Raw genomic sequence first — 23,767 nt, 5'->3', positions numbered from 1 at the left:
TGCTCCTGCAACTCTTGTAAGCCCTCATTTGTTTGATTGTTGGTTTTGGGGTTTGTTTTATTTTTTTTCTGTAAGGGCCTGGGTATTGCAAGCACCAATGTTGCAAGGCAGGAAAAGTGATAAACAACTAGTGTTCCCCGTTCAGATGTCACAATTTCAAAGTCACTGCTGGAGGGAGCAGAGAAGAGGAATTACCATCTCCAGAGTCTCTTCCCACTCATGGGAGATGCTGGAGGTAGCAAATCCTTTTCCAGCGTTCCCTTTGTGCTCACTGGCATGTGGATGTGCTCAGCCTAGCCAGAAAAACTGGATTACAATGTGTGGATTGTAAAGAGAGGGAGGAAGGTTGCTCATGCAATGTATTTATTTCATGTGGTAAGCAGAAGAGAGATGGGGTGGAGATTTATGGATAGACAGGTGTTGACACTTTCTGCAGATAATGCTATTGTTATAAACGTACGGGAATAAAAGCAAAGAAGTTATCTGTTGATGAGCAAGAAAGACTCCTGCTAGAAACACGAGGCTCTTATTCATGATGTTGGCACCTTGAAAGGCTTTTTTGACTGGAAAGGCAAGAGAAAAGGCTCCTGTGCATTACTGTCAGCCCTGTGGTTGGGTCCCTCCTGTGTATGAAATTCTGTATTTGGTTATCTCTCCAGGCGTGACTGAAGTTTGCTTTGCTATTAGGTGCTGCTTTGCAATGAGCTGTAGGTATTCATGGGGACATCATAATGTTTGTGATTTGCAATCAAGAAATTGTTCATTGATTATGCTGTGGGTAATGCTGTTGCTCAAAGCCCTGTCCAACCTGGCCTTGAACACTTCCAGGGATGGGGCAGCCACAATTTCTTTGGGCAACTTCTGCCAGTGCCTCACCACCCTCACAGGAAAGAATTTTTTCCTAATGTCTAATCTAAATCTACCCTCTGTCAGGTTAAAGCCATTCCCCCTTGTCCTGTCACTACATGCTCTTGTAAAAAGTCCCTCTCCAGATTTCTTGTAGGCAAGATGTTTGCATATTAGCTTTTAATTGATCATTTCCACAGATGACAAAAGATTGTACTGCAACTTGTTTTATCTGAAGAAAAAAAAAAAACCCACCCCCCAAAAAAACAAATACTGCCCCCGTCCCCCCCCAAAAAAAACAACAAAACAAGAAAAAAACCAAAATGATAACAAACCAAAAAAGTAAGTATTTGTGTTCAGGCTTTTTAAAAAATGCTCTTGATATAAACCCCAGTAAAGCTACTATTTAGATGTGATCTTTAATAACTTCCTATTCTTTAAACTTCTGTCCTCAAAACACTGACTTCTTGCTTGGTGCATAAAACTTGAAACTAATAGCTGTACAGGTGTGAGTCTATGTGTCTCTACTGTTCAGCTGACGTCAGACAGAAGGAATGCATTTCGTGTATCTTCTCTTACATTAATGCGTACAAGGCCAGGTTGGACAGAGCCTTCAGTGACATGGTCTAGTGTGATGCAAACCTGCCCATGGCAGAGGAGCTGGACCTAGATGATCTTAAGGTCCTTTTCAACCCTAACTATTCTATGATTCTATGATTCTGTCACAGAGTTTAAGTGTAGGGCAGGCACATGCACACGAAACTGTAACAAAGAGGCATGAGTGCAAACAGCTATCCATCCTATCCTTGAGCATTCTTTAATTTTTGAGTCAGGATGGGGGTCAGATCTTGTGTTACCCTGTATGATATTTTATAAACAGATAAAAAAGGACCTCAAATTGGATGTGCATATTGGGAAACATATATGTTAAGGTACCTTAAGAGAATCTCTATTAATATACATATTTGCTCATACATGTTCAGTAAATAGGATGCTGTTAATGTCACAGTTGGTCATGTATGGTCAGTAAATATCCACTGAACGCTATTAGTTTCAAGGTTAAACTCCTCACTACTCTCCATAGCAAAACTGGGACGGTCACTGACTACATTGAAAGCAGCACACATTCAGAAAGGTTCATGGGCATGCAGGGTTCACACGTGCTGTTCTTGTTGTGGTGTTTTATTTAAAAAGAGACACGCCATCCTACCACATATTTAATTTTAGTTTCAATAGCTTGCTTTTGTATCAGGCTCACCAGTGGGGAAATTCTGCCTTCCACACTCTGCATGGAGACTCTGAACCTTTGCTTTTTCAGAAAACAAACTGTTTCTGGTAGCACAGCATTGATTTTGCTGCAGCTGCTGACCCCCCTCTATCTGAACCTTATTTCTGATTTTTCAGATAGTCCCTGCCTTGCCAGGCAGGTATTGGTCTGTGGTTTCCAGCTGGAGAGAACATTTGCTCACTGACAGATGCCTGGTTTTGTTCATCTCTTTCTGCCCAATTCCCAGCTTGGCACACCCTCAACTCCTGTAGTCTTTGGATGTCCAGATGGGTATATTTGAAACACATAAAACAGACTTCACGTTGCTCTTCCCATATTTTTGAAAATCTAGTATTTCTTTTTCTGAGTAACTGCTCTTTCAAGTCTAATCTGAATAGATTTTCCTAGCCAACTTTTTTTTTCTTGTGACTCTGCAAGTGCTTTCCTGCACAGCTGGGGTTCAAGCTGTACAGCCTTTAACAGCTCAGCACTGAATCCCCCAAAATGCAGCTATAAACAGCTTATTTTATTTTACACAGTTTTTGTCAGTTTCCCTTATTTCGCTTTTCCTCCTTCAGGCCAACTGGTTCTCTGTGTCTTTGTGCTTTTATTTTTGGTTTCTGTATCTTCCTGTAGACAGCATCATAATTTTCTCAGCAACAGTCATTTCAACTGCTCTCAGCCTCATCCCCCCCTCCTGCCTCCTTTCCCTGGCAGAAAATGATCAGACAATTGCAATTTTAGCTGCTAGCTACCATAAAACTCAAAAAAAAGCATGGCAAGGCTACCTGGCCTGCTTCTGTTCCCTCGACAGATTTGCAAAGGTCCAGCTAGCAAATTTGCAGAGGCAGGTCTGCAATGGGGAGGGAGGGATGGGGAGGGAGGAAGGGAAGAATGGTGCCTGGCCGTGGAGTCCCTAATGCTCGCCATGGTGGTGAGGGCCACGGCCCTGTGCTGTCAGCCACTCCCTGACTCAAGGACTGCTGCGGCATGGAGGGACCCTACAGTAACACCAGGTCCTTCAGTTGATCCCAGGCACAGCAGCAACCCCTGTCCCTACCCCACAGCTCCTGGCCTGGCTCCCAGTGCCGTCAGGGCCATCACGCTGACCATGGCCAGCACACGGCCTCACAGCCTGACACGGATGAGTATCACAGGGTAACCTTTAGAAATTGTGTTGAGCATTTTTTAAGCGTTTTACTTCAGTGTATGCTGTCATTAATTCTAGTTTATATTCTCTTTAGGTTTTGCTTTTTCTTCACTTTCAGCACTTTCACCTTCCCTTTATTTCCTAACTTCTAAAAACTTTAGCTTTAACTTTAATTACCGAGTGATAATTAGGCCCGGTTTGCTATTTTTAGTTTCTTTTTCCTCCCCCTTTTCACTATTTATTTCCTCCTTCCTTTTTCCCTTCATTCCCTCCCTCCTTTTTTAACCCCTGTCCTAATTCTGCCTTCAGTTTTCTTCATCTTTACTCTTTTCCACTCGCGACTCCCCTTCCCTTTCCCGTGTCTCCTCCACCCCCAGCTGTAACTCCCTCCGCCCGAGGTAGCCGGGCCCTGCTGGTCCCTTCCCCGGTGCCCCGACCCCTCACACCCGGACACCGCCCCGGCCCGGCCCCGCCCCACACCTCGCCTCAAACCCGGGGCCGCTCCTCTCCTGGAAACAAGTGACGCTGCCCGAGTGGGCCAATCCGGGCCGGCTGCTTGCTGTCCCGGCCAGCCGGCGGCGGGCGCGACGCTCCGGCAGCTTGAGTCCGGCGCCGCGCCCGCTTCGCGCAGCCTGCGCGCTGTGCGAGGATGGCGCGGGCGGCGGGGCTTTGCCTGCCCTTCTGGGGCCTCGCCTGCCTCCTCCACGCCTGGCTCCTCGCTTGCTGCGTCGCCCGTCGGAACCCCTCAGGTAAGGCGGGCGCCTACCCTGCGAGGGGGAAAGCGCTGCGCGGGTGCGCTTCGGCGCAAGGGGTGCGGAAGGGCCATTCCCACTTCGGCGGGCGCTTGTGAGGGAAAGGAGGCGCTGTGAGGGGCCTCCGCTCCGACGGTTCCCGGCTTCTCCGTGCGTTGCGCTAGGAGACAAAGTCTGGCTGCGTGGAAACAACGTGCGAAACTTACGAGGAGGAGCAAGAGAGGGAAGAAAGAAAAACCCCACGGCTTCTTCCTGGGGCGTCGCGAAAGCAGCCGCTGCCCCGCCGCCTCCGGGTGCCACGTTCCCGGTTCCCGCGGTGCCGAGGCAGCGCCGAGCGGTGCGGAGCGGTGGGAGGGAGGCGGGCCTTCGGCATGTTACCTCGGGAGGAGAAATAACCCGAGCTGAGGCAGGGCCCCTGCAGGACGTCAAGTGTCGTTTTCGTTCCCCGCTGTATGAGCGGAGAGAGAGGAAGGAAGATTACTCTTTTCGAAAGCAGGTGGAAAAGTTTCACGTTGAGTAAGTTCTTGCCAGCCAAAGGTCGGTGAGAGCTGCTGGGAATGAGGTTGAGCACTTTGCTAAATAGTTGCACGTCACATGTTTTTATGTCTTTTGACAGTAATAGGCTTGGGTTTGTAGCTAAAGATGTCAGGTAAAACTTCATGGCCAGAGTGCTGGATTGAGCATCAGTATTAGTAAATTGCTGTACAGAGAGATTTCGTGAGATAGCAGCAGCAGTTCTGCCAGGAAAATTTAAAAAAGGGGTTTTCTTTTTGATGTCAGAATGAGGGTTGTGAAAGGAGAACAACGAAAGGGAATTTCTGAGAAGAGGTCAATAATGCTACAACTGAAAAGAAGAAGAAAGTCTGGAGAAGAGAATAAATAGCAAAAAGATACAGTGCTGAAAAAGCACAGGGTAAAAAAGCAGGTTTGGTTGTTAAAATGTCTTATTTAGGTAACAGGATGAATGAGATGGTTGGTTGAAGTGAGATATTTAGAAAAAGTCACTCCCACAAGTGGCTGACTTAAGAGATTCTTCCTCACAGTTTGACCAGTTCAGTACTATTTAGATACTATTTGGCACATACACAGTAGAAAATTCACTAGTATTCAGGGAAGTAGTGGTAAAATTCACTGCATAACATCACTGAATATTTTTCTTGCTGTTTAGCCAAACCTGTTATTAAGCCATGTTAAAAAAACACAGTGGGAATGTGATTGACAGTGTGTTACTATTAAACACAAAACACTACTCAGCAGATTCCTTATTTAAAACAGCAAAGTAATAGCCTTGTGGATCTTGCACAGTCAAGGTCCATTTCAGCCTGGTTAGTGAAAGTTTTATACTGCGGGGCTGTACTTATTGTGGCATTAAAATAGATTCAGGGCTGCTTTTTCTTGGTTAGCTAAACCTACTGCCACTTGTCCAAGGTGTTCTTACACTGCTAGGGGCATCAGCTTGTGTCAGTAAAGCGATCCATATATTTTAAAAATTGTATCCTGTGCTTTATAAAATTTTATTGTTTTTCTCTTTTTAATGACAATCTACATCACAACTGGAAATAAAACTAGGATTCCTCTACCATTTTAAAAATCTTTGCGTGCCATCTTTGGTGGGGTGTTCATTTTAAAACTCCCAAAAGCAGTGTCAGTTATTTTAGTAATACTGCAGCTGCACCCACAAACCGGATCACATATGAGCCTGTCATGCTGTGTATTGTATAAGATACACAGTTAAAAAAACCAAACAGTGCTTACTGAGTGAAAATGGTTATTATAATGCATAAGAGCAGGTAACATGCAGACAGTCATGAAAACAAGATTCTTTACCCAGTAAGCTTGCAAATTAATCAGGGGTTGATCACTGAATCATAGAATCATAGAATAGTTATGGTTGGAAAGGACCTTAAGATCATCAAGTCCATCCCCATGGACAGGGACACCTCACACTAAACCATGTCACCCAACATTCTGTCCAACCTGGCCTTGAACACTGCCAGGGATGGAGCATTCAGAACTTCCTTGGGCAATCCACCCTTACAGTAAAGAACTTCTTCCTTATATCCAGTCTAAACTTCCCCTGTTTAAGTTTTAACCCGTTACCACTTGTCCTATCACTACAGTCCCTAATGAAGAGTCCCTCCTCAGCATCCTTATAGGCCCCCTTCAGATACTGGCAGGCTGCTATGCGGTATCTAATCAGTATGTGTTAAAATTGAAGGAGGAATTCTCATTGGTAGGATTGGACTTAGAAAATAGCCTCATTTTATCTCCCCTCTTTTTGTAATGACTTTGAAAGAGAAAGTAAAGAATACTCATGGAAGAGTAGGAAAATGTGGCTTATACGAAGAGATAGTATAATGTACAAACAGCTGTACTTTTCTGGTAGCATGTCTCAATGTGATTACACTTTTAAAAATTAACTTCTGTGAAAGTGATAATGATACGTGGGTATTTGTTTTTATGCAGGCAATGCTGCTTTTACCATTCGCCATGACACACTGAACAAGTGCATACATGTTAAAAACTCACGGATAGTGATAGATGACTGCAAGGAGACAAGTGAAGCTTTATGGAAATGGGTATCCCAGAATCGCCTCTTTCATCTGGGATCCAAGCAGTGCCTGGGACTTGATATATTCACTACATCACTGTCTCGCCTGAAAATGGTTGATTGTAACTCAGAACTAATGCTGTGGTGGCGGTGTGCAGATGCTTCCATCCTTGGTGCATCTCAGTACAAAGTGACTGTCAAAAGTACATATGTAACTGCAAGCATAAATGCAACAGACCAGTGGCGAAGCAACAATTCCTCTGATGTTATATGTCAGTATCCTTACCATGGTAAGTTTGCACAGGGGTTTGGAGGACTTTTCCTTTTGCTTTTCCTTTCCCCTTTTTTCCTTCTTCCTTTTTCCTTTTCTTTTTCTTCTTCTTTTCCTCTTCCTCTTTCTTTTTCTTTTTTTTTTTCTATTTCTTTTTCTTTTTTTTGTTTAGAGCTTTTTACTGTATGTCTATGACAGTAGATTCTTAAAATTCATCCTATGAAAAGACCAATCAGAAAAGCAATAGAAAATTTTGCTCTAGAGAGATACTGATATTCAGGTATGAAACTTGAACTGTGTTTTAATAAAAAATAAATACACACAACTGAAGAAGTTGTGTTATCAAGTGGCTTTCTTTCAGTTTAAATCCCCCTTCCCATATTTTAGTGAGAGCTTATTTATGAAATATCAACCACCTTTCCTCAGAACTGATGCTGCCCTCTTCACAGCAATGTGAATTTCACTGTTAGTGGTATTTGAGGACATTTTCTTTGCTGGTAAGCTCTACAATCAAATTCAGTGCATGCTGCAAGACTGCATCCTTTTGTACTGTCAGGAGCTACCCATTTGCTTTGTTCTGGTAGTCTGTTCACTTGTCATGGAAGCCAGTCTCATCTGAAATCTCATGCTTGCTGGAAGAAGTGGTGAAAACTTGCTTTACTTTAACAGCAGAATTTTCTTTGTATGTGAATTGTTCAAAGGGGACACTCTGAAGAGCCTATCAGCCTCCAGTTTGAAACATTTGTGTTTGAAATGTGTACATGTTGGTTCCTAGAGCCTTGTTCTATAGCGCTTGGTGCAAACCACCTGGCTTTCAAGAGACCAGTCTATTTATCCCTAACTTACCAGGAAAGGGGAAACAAGTTTCTGCTGTGTTATCCCCACTCAGAAAAAAAAGTACATAAAAATATTTTCCTCTCATCTCTTTCTGTTCTGGCATTGCTGTATATTATCTCTAACAAGGTACAGTGTTTTAAGACCATGGTGTGATTTGCATGCTTTTAACTTAGCTATGTCTGGACATGCAGTAATACTGATTTGCTGTCCTTTCCTCCCCTAGACAACTACTTCTTTAATTTAATTGTATTTTATTTTATTCCTGCAGAGGTTTATACCAAAGATGGGAACTCCTATGGAAAACCCTGTGAGTTCCCCTTTCTGTATAATAAAATGTGGCATCATGACTGCATTCAAGATGAAACACATACGGGTGGAAAATGGTGCGCCACATCTGAAGATTATACTCGTGATGGAAAATGGGGAGTCTGCTTACAACCAGGCATGTTGGGTTTCTAAACAAACGTCCTAAAAGTGTTCTGTGACTTCATGTATGTATGGCTTCACCTTGGTGTAGCATGTTGCTGTTAAACTGGGTAGAAGCAGGTCCCTTTTCTATTGCAGCATTGACAGGACAGTCACTGCACACTTACTCTGTAATATATGTGATTAGCAATATAAAAATTGATAAACCTTCAGTATTACATTTTTTCTTTTGCAACTTCCATGATGTTTCAGTATAGTTGTAGTTACAAGTACTTTCCGCTTCCTTTAAACAGAGGATGGTTGTCATGATATCTGGAAACATGATCCAGGGTCTGAAAGTTGCTACCAATTTAATACACAGTCTGCTCTTTCTTGGAAGGAAGCTTATATTTCATGTCAAAGGCAGGGGGGAGATTTGCTTAGCATCCAAGATGGATCTGAATTAAGTTACATACAAGGTAGGTGTAATTATTCACGTACTAATATCAGGAAATCTTGACAAGTTAACATAAAGTGTAGACAGCATTTTAGTTTCTCTCTTAAAATTCTGGGTTAAAACTTGACTGTACTTAAAATGCATTGGTGCTTTCATTTGTCTGGCAACAATAAGCTGCTAATCTCACTTTAGAGGCTTTTAAAAAAATTGTCTGTGGTTTCATTATAGCCATTAGCTGGTTTTTATATCTATAATGAGGAACATCCCCAGAATCTCAGATATGGGCCAGAATGGCAGTTCGTGTTTTAGCAGTATGTTACCCACTTGTTGCTATGAAATCATCTTCACTGATGTCCAGTCTTGGAGGAACTGTCATGTGCCTTTGGGAATATAAAACCAAAGGACAAACATCTGAATGCACTGAAACTTGTGTGGGTGAATTTCTCTTCAGTTCAAGAAAATTTGCATGCCTGATTATAGTAGCAATCTTTCTTTCCTGAAATGCATGTCCTTTCAGATCACATTTTTAATTTAAAGGAGACCAATTAAAGAGAACATTTTATGCTAATTGTTTTCTTAAAAAAACCCCCCAAAACTCTCCAGCTAAGGATGACATTGCTGAGATCTTTTGGATTGGCTTAAATCAACTGGACGTTTCTGGAGGTTGGCAGTGGTCAGATCACAAACCATTGAATTTTCTCAACTGGCATCCAGGTAATAATTCGGGTGGTATTAAGAGTATCCACAACATTAATATTTTGCTTTGCCCCCTCCTGCCTTTTTTCTTTTTTTTTTTATTTCTAACACCTCTCTGTATTGGCTTCTTCAGAACAATCATTGTTATCACATTTCTGTTAGAAGTTGTGAAGCATCTTTTCTCCTTAGAGAATGAATCTTTCTGTACGCATTCTGTATTTAGGGATGGTTAGGTTGATAAATCTGTAAAAACCAAAAACTTAAAATAGTATCTTTGAGGTTTAATTTATTAAGGTATCTACAGCTTCCTTAGCTTCTAAATTTCTCCTCCCACTGACAGAATGGCATAATGGAATTGACTTCCCTCAAATATTGCAATTATTGGCATCTGTGTGAGAACTGACATTACTTAGAAGACTGACTTGTGTTTTAAAACTTCAAGGTTGCTTAAATTTGTATTGAGGTGAAGATGAAAGAAGTATAAAAACCTTTTTTTAATTACTCCCAAGTTCCTAGTAGAATTGGTGAGGCTCTTGTTTGTTTGGAATTTTCAGTGTGTATTTGTAATATTCTCACAAATACACAATGGATAAGTATAAATGAGAATCCTGGAGGAATAATAATCAGGAATACTGAAGCTAATATTGTTCCATCTTTCAAGCTGAATTTGACCTTTCTAAACTGCTATCCTATTTTTCTATGAGATCAGTTTCTGGAATAGTGCTGCAACGTGAATTCTGTGAAAAAATAAGAAGTGGTTTGTCTTCCTTCTTTGAAAGCTTTACCAAGAAATTTCTATGAGATTTTTCAAACGTGGTCTGGGTTTTGGAAAGATTAAGGGCTTTCCTGGACTTGTACTGCTGGTTGCATCTTCTTCTGAAACTGTGATGACACTTTAGAACTGTAATGAAGAGCTGGAGACGAAACTATCCTGAGTTACAGTGTTACAATTTAATCTTCAGTCATGGCAGACACACTGATGTCTACACTCCTTGTGAAAAATATGTACTGGTATCTAACAGGAATTTTGCTAGCTGCAATTTGTACCTATTACTTGGTGTTCTTTCACTGTACACCTCTGAAAGGAGGCTGGCCCTGACTCTTGTACCCTCCCATGAATAACTAAGATTCACTCTAGCCTTTTGTGTGACACCGAGCAAACCCAGTGCAGGGGAAAGTGGGATACTCTGCATAGGACACAGCTCAGGTTTGTGCTGGGGCTCAAAAAGAAGAGAAACCAAAAAAGTTCCATTGCAGTGGGGCTCAAAGAGAAGCTGAGGACTGTAAAAAAGGGTTCTCCTCTGTGATATTTTTAATTTGTGGCTTTTTCTCAAGTTAAGGTAGGAGTTAGGTTTAGCAGAGAGTGCAGAGCTGTGTTTGTAGTGGGGTGGGAAAGGGGCTGCCAAAGGAAACTGAGGGCAGCACAAAGGGTTCTCCCTTGAGATATTTCTAGTCTGGGAAAGTGCTCAGCCAAGGGTTTGTTTTATTGTAAATAGAACATTCCTCCTGGTTCTATGATTAAACACTAGAAAAGAAGTCCAGATTCCTTGATTGTGAAACTCTCTTACAAAAAACTTTCTATGGGACCTATGGTAGGGCAGGTGCCTCTATTCAAAGCAAGTTACATTCTTCAAATACAAGGGCCTGTACTATGCAAAATATGTTCTTATTGTATTGAAAAGTAGTAGAAAAAAAGCAGCAGTCACTACTGTCCTACTGTTTGATAACTTGTACTCTTCTCGCTTTGTTCCTGTCCATAGATATGCAGAGTTTGTCCCCGCTGGATGGGACTAGTTGTGTGGTGATGAATGCTGCCTCAGGTCAGTGGCAAAGTTACCATTGTGGGACTCCACTTCCATATATTTGCAAGAAGTCACTCAATGAAGTTCCAAGCCTCCCAGGTAGGACAACTTGCATTTTTGTTTTTCTATGTTAATATGAGTGTAATACTCACTTCTGGAGGGTTTTTTTTTTTAATATTTGTTTTCCTAGTTTATGCCTTTTGTTTGCTTGTTTTTTTGTTTTTTCCATCCCCAAGACTTCTGAGGCATCTCTGCCAAAACACTTTCACAAGAGCTTTGGATTTTTACTAGAAGCAAACTACCTTCAGTGTCAAGATGATGCATCATGAACAGATTTCACTTTTTGCACCTTTTTCATTCACACATAAAGCATTTCCTAGGAGTGTGCTGCCCTTTTCATCGCGTTCTCCTGCATGGCTTGTGCCTTCTTTTGCATGTGGCTGAAAGTCTAGAACTGGCAGTAGCGCATTGAATCTTCTTCATCTCATTTGGTGTGTGTTGACATAAAATGGGACCTACCTGAGGCTTGGATCAAAATCTGTTGAATTCAAGTAGAGGTAGTTAAGTGATCTTTACTGTCCTTTGAACCAGGCCCAGAACTGAACTGGAAATCAGAGTGAAAGAGTTGGTGGCATGCCCAGTGTGTAATCTTTACTGTATCTGTAACAGCTTTTACAAGGATACTTACTCTCTCTTCCCTATACACACACACACATACAGTCTTCCAGTATTTACAGTGTAGCTGTGACATATAACTGTTTCCATGCTTTTGGACATTTGCCTACACCTGGATGTCCAATCCTTCCCATATCCATGGCCTGTTCTTCCATGTACATTTTGGCATTTCTGAGTTTCCGGGGCTCATGCTTATGGGGCTCTTGTGAGAAAATTTTTACTGGAAGGTGATTCCCCTTGGATGAGGGGGAGGACTAGAGAATAAGAGGAAAGTGTTATTGAGTATCTCTGGCTAAGGCACATTCTTTCCGGCTCCGTCAGGAGAAAACAATAATAAGTAGTTTAGATTTAACTAAACTGGTTGAAGTTTTTAAGTGATCCCTTGAAAGCTAGTTGTCAATTAACCATCCTTATCTGTTCTCTCTCTCCTCAGTGGGGTATGTGGAGCTGTTACGAGTATTTATTCAGTATTTTATTAATTAAAGAACAAATTTCTTGTGGTCGGAGTATTTTATAGTGTGTTTTAAACCAGAAAAAATATTAGTATATCCTTTTTTCAGCATGCATTAGAAACAGCTTGAATTCTTGAATATCTTAGCTTTCAGAAGAAAAAATATTTAAAACTAAGCATTTGTTTGATTGTGAGCTATTCAAAATAGGTCTTACACATAGTACTGCATATAAATAATAATGCCCTATTAAAGTGCAAACAAATAAACAGTACAAAACAGGATTTTTTTTTTGAAGCTGCTGTACTGCAGTGAAGTAACTTGATTTGCCTTTGACTGCTTTTGAAATCTTGCTTACAATTCTGAACATTTTGCTAGTACTAAGACCAGCTTAATGTAATGCATTCCAGCTTTTTACTTCACTCTTCTTCTGCCTACTTCATGGCCCCAAAATATTATGAATCTCCATAATGCTGCTCAGTCATTTCTATCTGCTTGACTAAACTGTGACCCTTTCTTAAAACATTAGCCCTGAAGAGACGTGAACATGTTCTGTGTGCTGCATTCTGGCTGTTTTCAAGGTGCTTCCTGATTTCAAACATGAAGAAAATGCTGACCTGTTGCGCTAGCCAATGTAAAACAAAAAGCTCTAATTCTGTTTCTCCTCACTGTTAAGAGTTTTGGAGACACTTGGATACTCGCTGTGATTCAGGCTGGCTTCCCCACAATGGTTTTTGCTACATGCTGATAAAGAGTAAGGCATCTTGGAGTACAGCAGATGAATTGTGCAAGACAAATAAGAGTAATCTCATCAGCATTCACTCATTAGCAGATGTTGAACTGGTTGTTACAAAGCTTCATAATGGTGAGTTGGGATACTTTTAAACGTCAAGCAGCGGTGCTGTACACCTTAAATTACAGACCACTTTTCATGTTCTAACATATGATTGTCATAATCTCTAGCTTTTAAATAAAGGTGCTGATGCTGGGCTTGTACCCAGGCCAGTACTGAGTGGTATTGTTCAGGTCCAGGCCTTCTGTTTTAGTACTTGTTTTGTTTGATCTATTTCAATTCATTTATTTATTTACAGAGCTAACTTACTTCTAGTTACCTAATACCTGGAATTTAATTTTCTCATGGTTGTATATTTTCATCTGCACACTAAAACTTTAACTTGGTTGAGCTTTTTTTTGGTTGTATATTCATTATTTCTGTTGGGTTTTTTTTAATTCCTGTTTGCTGCCTTCTCTGTGAAACTCACTTGTATTTAAGAACGTAAGTTAAGAAACAAGAGTATACATTGTACTTGTCTCAAATCCCTTTTCTTACTGCAAGGAAAAGATTGGCATTTATGATGTGCAGTATAGTAATAAAACCATAATGTTGCTGATTTCACATTCCTTTCCAATTAATTTGAACATTATTTTAAAACTACAGTATTGTCCTAATTCTAAATTACAGATGCTAAAGAAGAAATGTGGATGGGTCTCAGGAATGAAGATGTACCAACCTTGTTCAAATGGTCAGATCATTCAGCTGTGGTTTTTACGTACTGGGATCAGAATGAACCAAAAGTTCCTTTTAACAGCACTCCTAACTGTGTATCATATTCAGGCGAGGTAGGAATACAGTGTTGGGTTTTTTAGGTTTTTTTCCATTGTAGTAGATTTAACATTGATGTGTGTGAAAGTTAAAAGAGGGGAGTAAAGCGGATAACTAATTTCATTTTTTGAATAATCTTTAAAATATAGATGATACTATTTGACAAGGAGATTTCTTAAAATAATCTGGGTTGGTGCACTTGGTAACTGTGTATTGCAACAAATGGAAGAAATTGCTCACAGCTCATGAGACTGTTAGCCACCCTGTTATCCTTGTCACTCTGCATTTTGTGTTTCTGTATTCTTGCATGTCTGTGGTGGAGAGCTAGGAAGGAGGCAGGCCAAACTATCAAAAGGAAAATGTGGCTTCAGTCATATCCAGGACCAATTTGGGCCATCCTGTTGGAGGATGAGTAGTGAATTACTTAAGTAAGAGAAGACTGGGCAGATACGATACAGAAGAAGCAAGGGGAGGATGGAGGAAAGAGGACAAAAAAGTTGAGTGGAAAGAGAAGCAGGCTGTATCCCATCTCACAGATTTAGTAGAAAACTGAGGCAAGCATCTGCCTGCTGTCAGGCTGGCAGTGGAACTCGCATCCCAAGTAACTCTGAGGTGCCTTCTCAGCACCTCCACAGTAAGCTGAGCACAGTTCTGTACCCATTCTCTTTCTGATCTGAGGGAGTTGGCACCACCATGGCCTTCTCTTCCTTTTTCAGATATGGTCCAGAATCCTCCTATCTGTACATTTGTCAGCTTTCTCTTCCTTCCAGACATGCACCAATGCATATAATCCAGGGCATCCCACCCCAAGTATTTTTACTAGAGGCATTTTGACTTTCTCTGTAAGAAAACTCAGCCCTGCACTATGGAAATTGACATACTTTAGAATTTAAAATACTTTTTTTTTCTTTCCTTCTCACAGCTGGGACAGTGGAGAGTCAAATCCTGTGAAGAAAAATTGAAATACGTTTGCAAGAAAAAAGGAGAGATTTTGAATGAAACAAAATCAGATGAAAGTTGTTCATTAGAAGAGGTAATAGGAAGTCTGTATATTTACTTTCACTTGATTCAGAAACCTGCTTAAAATCACTTACTCGCTGCTCTTCCCATTTCCTTCTTGCCTGTACAATAAAATCTGTGGAACATTCCCATTACATGAGAAAGGATGAAAAAAGATGAAAAAAATACATAGTATGAGCCAAATTTCAGATTTCCCTAAGCAGGTTCTGGATGTGTTACCAGTCTTTTCATTGATTAACGTATTATGAGCTTTGACTAAGGAGATATGTTCTATTAATTTGTTTGAAAAAATAAAAAGATTGCTTTTACTAGGTATATTATTGCTAGCGTCATTTGTTCCTGTGGTTTTTACTTTACATATGTTTTAAAATTTAGAATAAGCACTTTGCAACATAAGGGTATGCAGAGATGGGTAATTGAGATTAGGTTTCTGTTACAGTTAGCTTTCGTTTTTGTTTTTTGACTTGAATAAAGGCGGGGAGGTGGCTGTTGTGGGGTATTTTTGGGGGGTGGTTTTTGTTGCTTGTTTGTTAACATGTTACAGCATAAATAAAGCTTGAAAAGAAGGCTTTTCTGTTTTGAAAAATCTTGGGATGATATTACTAGTTACATCAGAGTTCTTTGGTTCAGTTTTGTGTGGCATATTGCCTGCAACAGGAAAGATGCTTACTCCTTGTCTTTCTGCACAACCTTGGGGCATTTGTACTCTGCCTCTTCAGAGGGTGACAGCATGTAGAGTTACAGCTTTCTGTGCTGTTCAGATACCAGTGGCATTGGTAAGCTAGCAAAGGGGTAATGCATTAATGTTCCTTAGAATTTCAGTGTAAATATAGGGGAAAATATTTGAATAATAGAGAAATTTTTTAAGTTCACACATTTTCAATACAGAATGTTTTTTGCAGAAGTAAAGAAACATTAGTAGTTCCCTCGTAGTATTATTATTATTCCTCTGAATCCTGGTTTTGGTAGAACAGCATGAAAACTCCTATTGTTTTGAACGGGACTAGGCTGTCACCCTTGTGTTTTCTCTCTCTAAAATGCGTGTAGCAGTCAGAAGACTGTACAGTCAAGGAAAAACAGTGGTGTATTTTATTCTTGTGGATGCATTATTTCTTAGAACTCTGAATCTGAGAGTTGGTGGTACAGGACCTTGTATGTGATGCACTACATTTCTTTCTTGTATAGCTGTAACAGCTTGGGGGTACCAGCCAATGTTAGCAATTATTTATTTTCACTTGTTGATAATACCTAAATAAGGTTGTAATGTATAAAGGTGTTTGTTGTTCTCTAACCAGGGATGGGAGAGACACGGAGACTACTGTTACAAGATCTACAAAACAGAAGTTTCTTTTGGAGTACAGTGCAATCTTACAGTGATGAACAGGTAAAGCACATCTCTGTAATTTATGGGCATGTTTTACAGTATGATCTTGGATATACAGTCAGAGATTAAAACCTCAGTATGCCAAGTAGTGGTTTATAAAGAAAAAACAGAGATACAGTTGGTTTTTCAAACAACTAGTAAACTGTGTTTTCCATGGTGTGACAATGGTAAACCTACAGTGTAAAACCTTCTTGGAAGTATGTGAATTCCTAGCCTGCTGACCCTGTGCTGAGTACTGGACTGCCTGGACCACCAGTGGAAGTAACTCATGTAATAGTGTGCCTGGTTTTCAAACTGTCTCAGTAGTTTCCAGTATCTTTCAAATATTGACTCAAAGTAATCTGTGAATTTTCAGATTTGAACAAGAATTTATAAACAGTCTAATTAGAAAACACACCAAAGTTGAAGAAAATTACTTCTGGACTGGTTTGCAGGACATTGGCCAATCAGGAATATATTCCTGGGGTACAGTGGATGGGGAGAAAGCCAAGGCTGTGACATACACTAACTGGAATTCCTTGCAACCAGGTAAATTTAACAATAAGAAAAACAAACATAAAAATACTATTATCTTACATTGAGCAAGCATTGGGGTACCATGTTACAGAACTCTAAGCATAAAATCCTCATTCAGAAATAGATGGATTTTTTTGGACAACCAGCCAACAGTTTTAAATATGTCTTTGGCTTTAATCTTAGAGTTTTCAGGAGGATGTGTGGCCATGCCCAGTGGAAAGTATCTTGGAAAGTGGGAAACCAAGGACTGTAAAGCCACTAAAGCGTTTTCTGTCTGCAAAAAATACATTGGGCTGCCCAAAAAGCCAGAAGTACTCCCAAAGCCAACTGATCCCTGTCCTCCTGGATGGCACAATGGATCTGGCCTTGCATGCTACAAGGTAAAATGTAATTTCTATTCAATGTTAATTGTTCATTACTATCTTGCCGTGTGTGATTAACCATTTTGTGGCTTACAGCTGGTCTGCAGAGTATTTCAAAGATGTTTTACACTGAGAGGAGGAATTTACATTGATTCAGGTTAACTGCCTCCAGATACTCTCATGCATCAGACTCTGCTGATTCCTCTCTGCTGATTAATGAAAGATGCAGTGTGCCTTTCCCTGTTCTTTCTGTGGCCAACTGAGTGGGCTGGCACCAGTTGCCCTGTGCTACTGACTCAGGAACTTGCTGCTGACAGAGGGTGCCACATCTGTGTCTTAGCCTGCCTGCCATCAGCTGGCATGCAGAGATACCTGAATAAGTGTCCTTCTCTTGTCCTTTTCCGTTCCCTTTCTATATGCTTAAGAGTGTGAATAGGAGAGATGGGATTTTCTCTGGTTTGAATATGGATAATCAAACATTATTAAAAAAGTGCAGCCTCAGCTGTATTTTACTGGTTTTGAAGTAAATAGTGAAAGTAAGCAGCCATGCTGTTAGCTGGAGTGGCTTAAACAGGTTTCTACTTAGAAATGCAGGTTTTCCCCCTTCTGTTAGCAATCAAATCAAGTTAAAACTGAGACTGTTTATTAGATTGTTTTTTCATTATTTCTGGATTAAGTGTCTGTAATGAACTGTGTCTTGCAAACAGCTCATGTAGCAAAGTGGGAGAACCCAGCTTGAATAACAAGGCTGTGGCCAGGGATCCCAAAAGGATGAGTCTAGCTAATGTGCAGCATAGCTGTCCCATAGCTGATAGGATGTGACAGCTGGCTGTTTCTCCAGAACTCTTGTTGACCAAGTGTAGCATGTCTGTGCATGATTTAGCTGATGGAAATTGACTTGGACTGAAGTCAAGGGGATCAGATGGTTCCATTAGCTGAGGTGTATGAGCCAAACATGCAACTTTGATACATACAGGTAGCAAAGGGCTTGCTGAAGAACTTTCTTCACCTGTAGCACCCAAATGGGCCTGGTTTCTGTGAACGCTGGGGTTTGCAGTTCACCACAAATTTGAAAGAACAGCATCCCTTAAAACCTGTAATTTGGTTGCAGTTTTGGAATGAGTTGGGTACTTTCTGGTAAAGAAAACCAGAAAGTCTGCCATACGGAGTATGCTGCATTTGAAACAAATTTTGTGACCTTAAATAGCTGTTGTCTAACAAACTGAAAAGAAGTAAAATAATTGTTAAGAAGTCACACTCCCTCCTTATGGAAACGCTGCTTATACATTCCTGCCTATGGTGGCCCTATTTTAGTAGTACAGAGTGTTTTAAAAAGGCTGTCACTTGTGTTGTTTTCTACTCTGATGTTTGGCTATTGTGAAGTTCTTCCACAGTGAACGAGTGCTACGAACCAGGACCTGGGAAGAGGCAGAAAGGTTCTGCGAAGCACTTGGAGGCCATCTGCCTAGTTTTAGTCACTCAGAAGAAATCAAGGTGCTTCATTCTATCCTGAGAAAAATAATCAGGTAACAAACTAGCCATGTGCTAAAATTTTGGTTTCAGTCGCATTTTACGGTAGATCGCAAAAGCTGCTGCTGACCCCAGATGGCAAGTATGAGCTAGTGTGCAGCGACCATCTTTCCCACAGTAAAAACAGCTAGATATGGCATTTGAACCGTTGGTCATGTCACTGCCTCCCTGGAAAATGTCAAGGGAATACAGCCTGGGCAAATGTTTCACATTGCTAGAAGGAATGCAGGAAAAGAGAGCATCTTCCATTTGGCACAACCAGATGATAGTTGTTCCTATTCTTTACTAATACATTATTTAGAGATGTTATTTGTTTTTCAGATAAGTCTCACCTTTATTCATGAAATGCTTCCTGACTAAACTGGGTGCTGTTTTTTAAAAACGTGAATAGTGTAACGTCCAGCAGTGTGGTTGGCACAGATCCCATTTGGTGTAGCTGCAGTAACACTGTATGTGCATTAGATGGGTGTGTTGAGGTTTCTGGTATCAACAAATCATGCTACATAATTTATGAGTCTAAGGCTCTATTTTTAATCAAAGGAACTGTCACTGCAAAGTTTTATTAGGCATTCGTGTGATGTCAGGTCCTTATGTAATATGTTGTTGAGGTTTTGTTTTTGATTGGCAGCATGGTTTTTCAGAACTTTTGCCAGCTTAAACTCAAATGCTGCCAGTGTCTGATTAAATATTTTCATTCACAAACTAAATCAGGATTATTTCAGAAGCTGCCAACTTACAGCACTGTGATTACATTTTAAAACTTGATGACTGAAGAGATGCTTTCTTGAAAGCCCAGTGAACTTTATTTGGAAGTGCACAAGTCATGAAAATTACTCAATGTTTATGTTAATAAGAGACAAAACCAAACTTGTATGCTGTATGTATAGATGGTTTAGCTTGTATAAAATCCACATGTGATTCCTTACTAAAGTGACTAAAAAGTAGTGCACAAATTATTTTTACCTATATATCTTCTTATACTGTTTTGCAGTTACAGATTTTTGGTTTACTGTACCTAGTCTACTGTGCAACATGAATAGAGAAATAACTTGTTTTATTTTCCTACAAGTATTTCCAGCTGCTTTCCAGGTTGCGGACCATCTGAGGTATTAATTATAGTTAATGGTTATTCTTTTTTGTTAGGAGTTTAAAGGCAGAAACTTTTTCTGTCTTTCCAGAAAGTCTGCTGACACACAATGCTACTGCAGTTCCCATATTTCAGAAAACTTGAACTTAGGCTGTAAGGAGTATTATTCTACCAGAACTAAAATAAGGGGCAGTATATTGAGCCCAGTATAAATTGGCTTTGCAATCAGTGTTTCAGTCCCTGCATGTGTCAAGTATAACCCAAACCACAGTATTTCCATCTGGATTAACCCCTTTTCAAGTATTGTATGACTTCCTGAACAGAAATACTGCATATTTGATACTGAAGTCTTTTAAATAATGTTTGTTTGTTCAGATAACATAATGAAGTGTTTAAGTTAGTTATGCTTTTAAATTACTTGGAAGTCGTGATTATAAGAAGTATTTTGGAGACCAAGAGTAACTTGTCTGAAAATAAGCTCATTTGAGAAAGGAGAGAGGAAACCAAGTGCATTATTTCACCAAGAACAAATAATTTTGGTAGCTGAGAGGAATCATCATAAGATAGTGTGATTAGATGCTGGAGTGCACTGGCATGCAGTTTGTCCATGTTCCTTGCATTTACTCAGTGCAAACTATGACCTAAACTATTCATTCAGTGCATTCATTTCAGTCTGGGAAGGAGCCACACCTTGGCTTTTTTGGTTTTGCGATTTTTCCCCTTGCACGGTTCTCTGGTGACTCATTGAGAACTGTTTGTTTTTAAATGTTAGCAAAAGTCTGTTTGGTTCACCAGGAAAAGGGCAGATTGTCTAGTCCATTCTGTTCCTTACTGGGATTCCACCTTGGAGGCAAATAAGAGCTAAAACTGCTTCAGCCAAGTTGGGCCATTGCCATTGGAAAGGAAAATAGAATTTGCCTGCCAACCTTCCCGTGTCTTGAAGAAACAGGAGATAACCTCTTTTCACTTTGAGGGACATAATACAGTCAGGGCAGATCCAGTTCAGTTGCTTCCATTCTTTTAGGATTGTTTTTATGAACATTCTGCAGCTTACAGGTTGCAGCGACGCTGGACATAGAGTAACAGCTTGGATTGGTTAGAAATAACATTTCAATGAGAACACCTTACTGGAAAGAAATCTGTTGCCTTTTATATGCACAGCTCTGCTGCTGCAGTTCTTCTGAATCTAGAAAGTGTTTTCCTGATGCTTGAATTTGAGTTTGCAAGAGAAAACTTATCTTAACACACTGTCCAAAACAGCAATAAAGCTGAGTTGCTCTTTTCTGCTGATAAAGAATATGTGATTAGCAGGGCGGAGGCTCAGCTAGTGGCAGTAGCCTGTTGCAGGGGTCCAGTGGGTTTCATATATACTTCTAAGCCAGCACTGCCTAGGTTTAAATGGTGTTTTAAATTGCACCACTAGGAAGATGGCCCAGAAGTATACATTACTTTGTGTCGAGAACTAGGTTGAACTACAAGCCACAGTAATTTCATTTATGCTCATTGTCCTGTATTGGAGCTGACATCAGGGACAGGAAATAAAAGACCTTTTTCTATTTCAGCGGTTAGAATATGACTATAGAAAAATTACTGATTTATATTCCCTTCAATAAATCTAAACTGTATTTTTCTGCTCCTGCATAATACTGACTTTTATGAAGTTTAAGTTCTCTGTGAGAGAAAAGCCACTGGTATTCTGCAGGGATTGCTGGAGATTCAGGGTCTTCTGTTGTTAGTCAGTGTGGAGTTCATTGTAAAGCACAAATTGCACCCATTTCTTGGTTTAGAACTCAGCATCATGTAGGTTTTAGAGCCAGTTCCAGGAATGTAGCTCAAAGAATACTCTGGTAGTGATAAATCTATTTTGATAGCAGCCCATAAGAGGGGTTTTAAATGCTTTGCAATGAGGAGTCAGACACCTGAAGTACAAGCAAATTCCTTGCTGCAAGCTTAGTTGCAAGAGAGTCCCATTTCATGCTTGTCTTCAGTAGTTGGTGTAATTCTTTTCTGTGATGAGATGATAATATAATTTCAGAGGGTTATCAAAAGGCTGTAGTTAAGCTTCAGAGTGCTGTGGAGGATACTGCAGAGTTACTGAATTGCTCATGGTCATGTCTGGACAATTCCAAAAGAACCAAAAAATGTGCATTCATGTCTGAATGCCCAGTCAGCTGGAAAATGTTATGTTTGTAGGCCAGTAATTGTAAATTGGGAGATAACCTGGAGAAATTCTTCACCTGACACACTTTTAATTTTGTTTCTTTTTTTTTTTATTTTCATAAAAGCCAAATAAATACAGGTTGAAAGACTTTGAAAAATTGCTCTAGTTCCTCAGCTAATTACTGCAGATCCTTTTGAACTGAGTGTCTCAAATTTTCTTTTTAGTAGATACTCCTCTGTGATGATCAATTGCTTAAACTGCACTAAGCCTGTAGGTGATGATTTGGGGAGGAGGGTTAAGCAATGTCTGATTCATAATTGAAAAGAACAACCACAGGAAAATAAAATCCTAAAGGCAGATTGCCAAAAGTCACGTAGGTGCTTGACAGCTGTGTTTGCCTCACAGTTTTCCCTCTGGAGTTCTATGGGGCATTTAGGTTCTTTAAAGGCTCCTTAGTGATATCATTAAAAGCCAGAAGACTATTCAGTGTGATAAGATCACAGCAGTGTGCTCATACTGTCACACCAATGTCAGAAAATTGATACTGGAGTTGAGAGGGGAAAAGAAAAAAGGTACGTTCGTGGCTGATGCTTTTCTTTCAGTGTGAACCCTACTAAATAAGGTGTTGTTTCCCTTCACATACTCTGGCTAACATGCTGTTTGTTGGTGCTGCACTGTCAACCATTTCAGGCTCAATTTAGCATCTTTACTGTAATACACATGGAAAGGCAGTGGCACAGTCTTGCCAAAGAATTTCTTAACATCGCACCTTGATTTCATAACACTGCTTATGCAGATAAGCCTGGGTCCATCCCTCCGTGTAATAACATTATTTTTGTAAACTTTCCAAGTTCTGTCTTAAAATCACTTTAAATTTGTCAGCGCTAATTTTTCTCAAAGGCTTTTCAAACTCTGACCTCTGCTGGTCAGGCATTTCTTTCCAGTTTTAAGCCTAGATTTGTTTGAGTTGTGCTTCCTTCACAGATGATGTTCCTTTTGCTCAGATAACTTCTCGGGGGTTTTCTGAAGAAAAATTACATCCTTTCCCTGTCCTTCTGTGTCAAGGCTAGACAAGAAAATCCTTAATCCTTGTTAATAACCTAAACCTCATTTCCTCAAATATTCTAAATTCCTTCTCTGTATTTGCTACAACATGAATTTATGGAATAATGCTCCTTATATAGTTTTACCAGAGCCCTGTACTGTGGCATCAGTACTTTACTACCACTGTCAGACCATTTGGATCGGAGTGTCTTTTCCACAGGTCTGTTGCAGTAGGGTTTCTTGTAGTCTGTGGTTTCACAGCAAACTCATGGTCTGCTGCTTCCAGCTGGTACTGTCATTCAGTAAAGTATCTGTTGTCTTTCTTGGGCAGTGTAGCAGACTGGGGTGAATTATTGTAAACTTCATTATGTAGCACAAAATTGATTCTTTGAGAAGCAGAGGTTGCAATACAGAACTAACCTGGCAGTTTGGCTAGCACGTTTTATTGTGTTTCTACTACCTATAATACAATGTACAGTATCATAAGCAATAGTGAAGAGTAGGATAAAGGCTGTTACTGCAGATTTAAGTATTTACATTGTAAACCCATTTTTTGTGGACAGCTTTGTATCTTGGAGCATAGCTGAAATTTTGAATTTAAGTGTCCCCTGGTTATAAAAAAAATGAAAAAGTAAAATCTAGAAAAAAATACAGTTCTGATCATAATCCTGTAAAATGGGATGAAATATCAATTGACATTCTTTTATGCAAGCATTAGAGTCAGTAGTGTTATGTGCTCATTTATGTCTATGCCTCTTTTATGAAGGTGCATAATTGAAATGTGTGCCCATGCTTGGTTTGTTTATATCACTGGTAAATTTGAGGAGTATGTGAAATCAGTTATTCTGTATGAGTAGAAGTTTTTGTGTGTTTTGAGGAAGAGTACATTTGAGCTGATGATG

At 40.1% G+C, this 23,767-nt stretch overlaps 1 protein-coding gene across 1 annotated transcript in view; it reads left to right on the top strand.

The window, feature by feature from the left end:
• The first annotated feature begins 3,740 nt into the window (after positions 1-3,740).
• Positions 3,741-23,767, top strand: part of LY75 (lymphocyte antigen 75) — a 47,715-nt gene continuing 27,688 nt past the window's right edge. Inside the window, exons 1-13 of the mRNA XM_061358643.1 lie at positions 3,741-4,012; positions 6,482-6,856; positions 7,943-8,116; positions 8,394-8,558; positions 9,140-9,250; positions 10,993-11,133; positions 12,835-13,023; positions 13,621-13,778; positions 14,684-14,794; positions 16,077-16,165; positions 16,521-16,693; positions 16,865-17,061; positions 18,427-18,569. Of these exons, the coding sequence (XP_061214627.1) occupies positions 3,913-4,012; positions 6,482-6,856; positions 7,943-8,116; positions 8,394-8,558; positions 9,140-9,250; positions 10,993-11,133; positions 12,835-13,023; positions 13,621-13,778; positions 14,684-14,794; positions 16,077-16,165; positions 16,521-16,693; positions 16,865-17,061; positions 18,427-18,569 (2,126 nt within the window). The 5' untranslated portion in view covers positions 3,741-3,912. The remainder of the gene's footprint in view (positions 4,013-6,481; positions 6,857-7,942; positions 8,117-8,393; positions 8,559-9,139; positions 9,251-10,992; positions 11,134-12,834; positions 13,024-13,620; positions 13,779-14,683; positions 14,795-16,076; positions 16,166-16,520; positions 16,694-16,864; positions 17,062-18,426; positions 18,570-23,767) is intronic.

The sequence above is a fragment of the Neopsephotus bourkii genome, unplaced genomic scaffold (genome assembly GCF_033783945.1).
Source record: "Neopsephotus bourkii isolate Nb327-2 ecotype Australia unplaced genomic scaffold, CSIRO-AGI_Nbou_v1 NB_951, whole genome shotgun sequence".
Taxonomy (NCBI): domain Eukaryota; kingdom Metazoa; phylum Chordata; class Aves; order Psittaciformes; family Psittacidae; genus Neopsephotus; species Neopsephotus bourkii.
The sequence above is the reverse complement of the archived record's forward strand: the minus strand, read 5'-3'. Positions and strand labels throughout refer to the sequence as shown.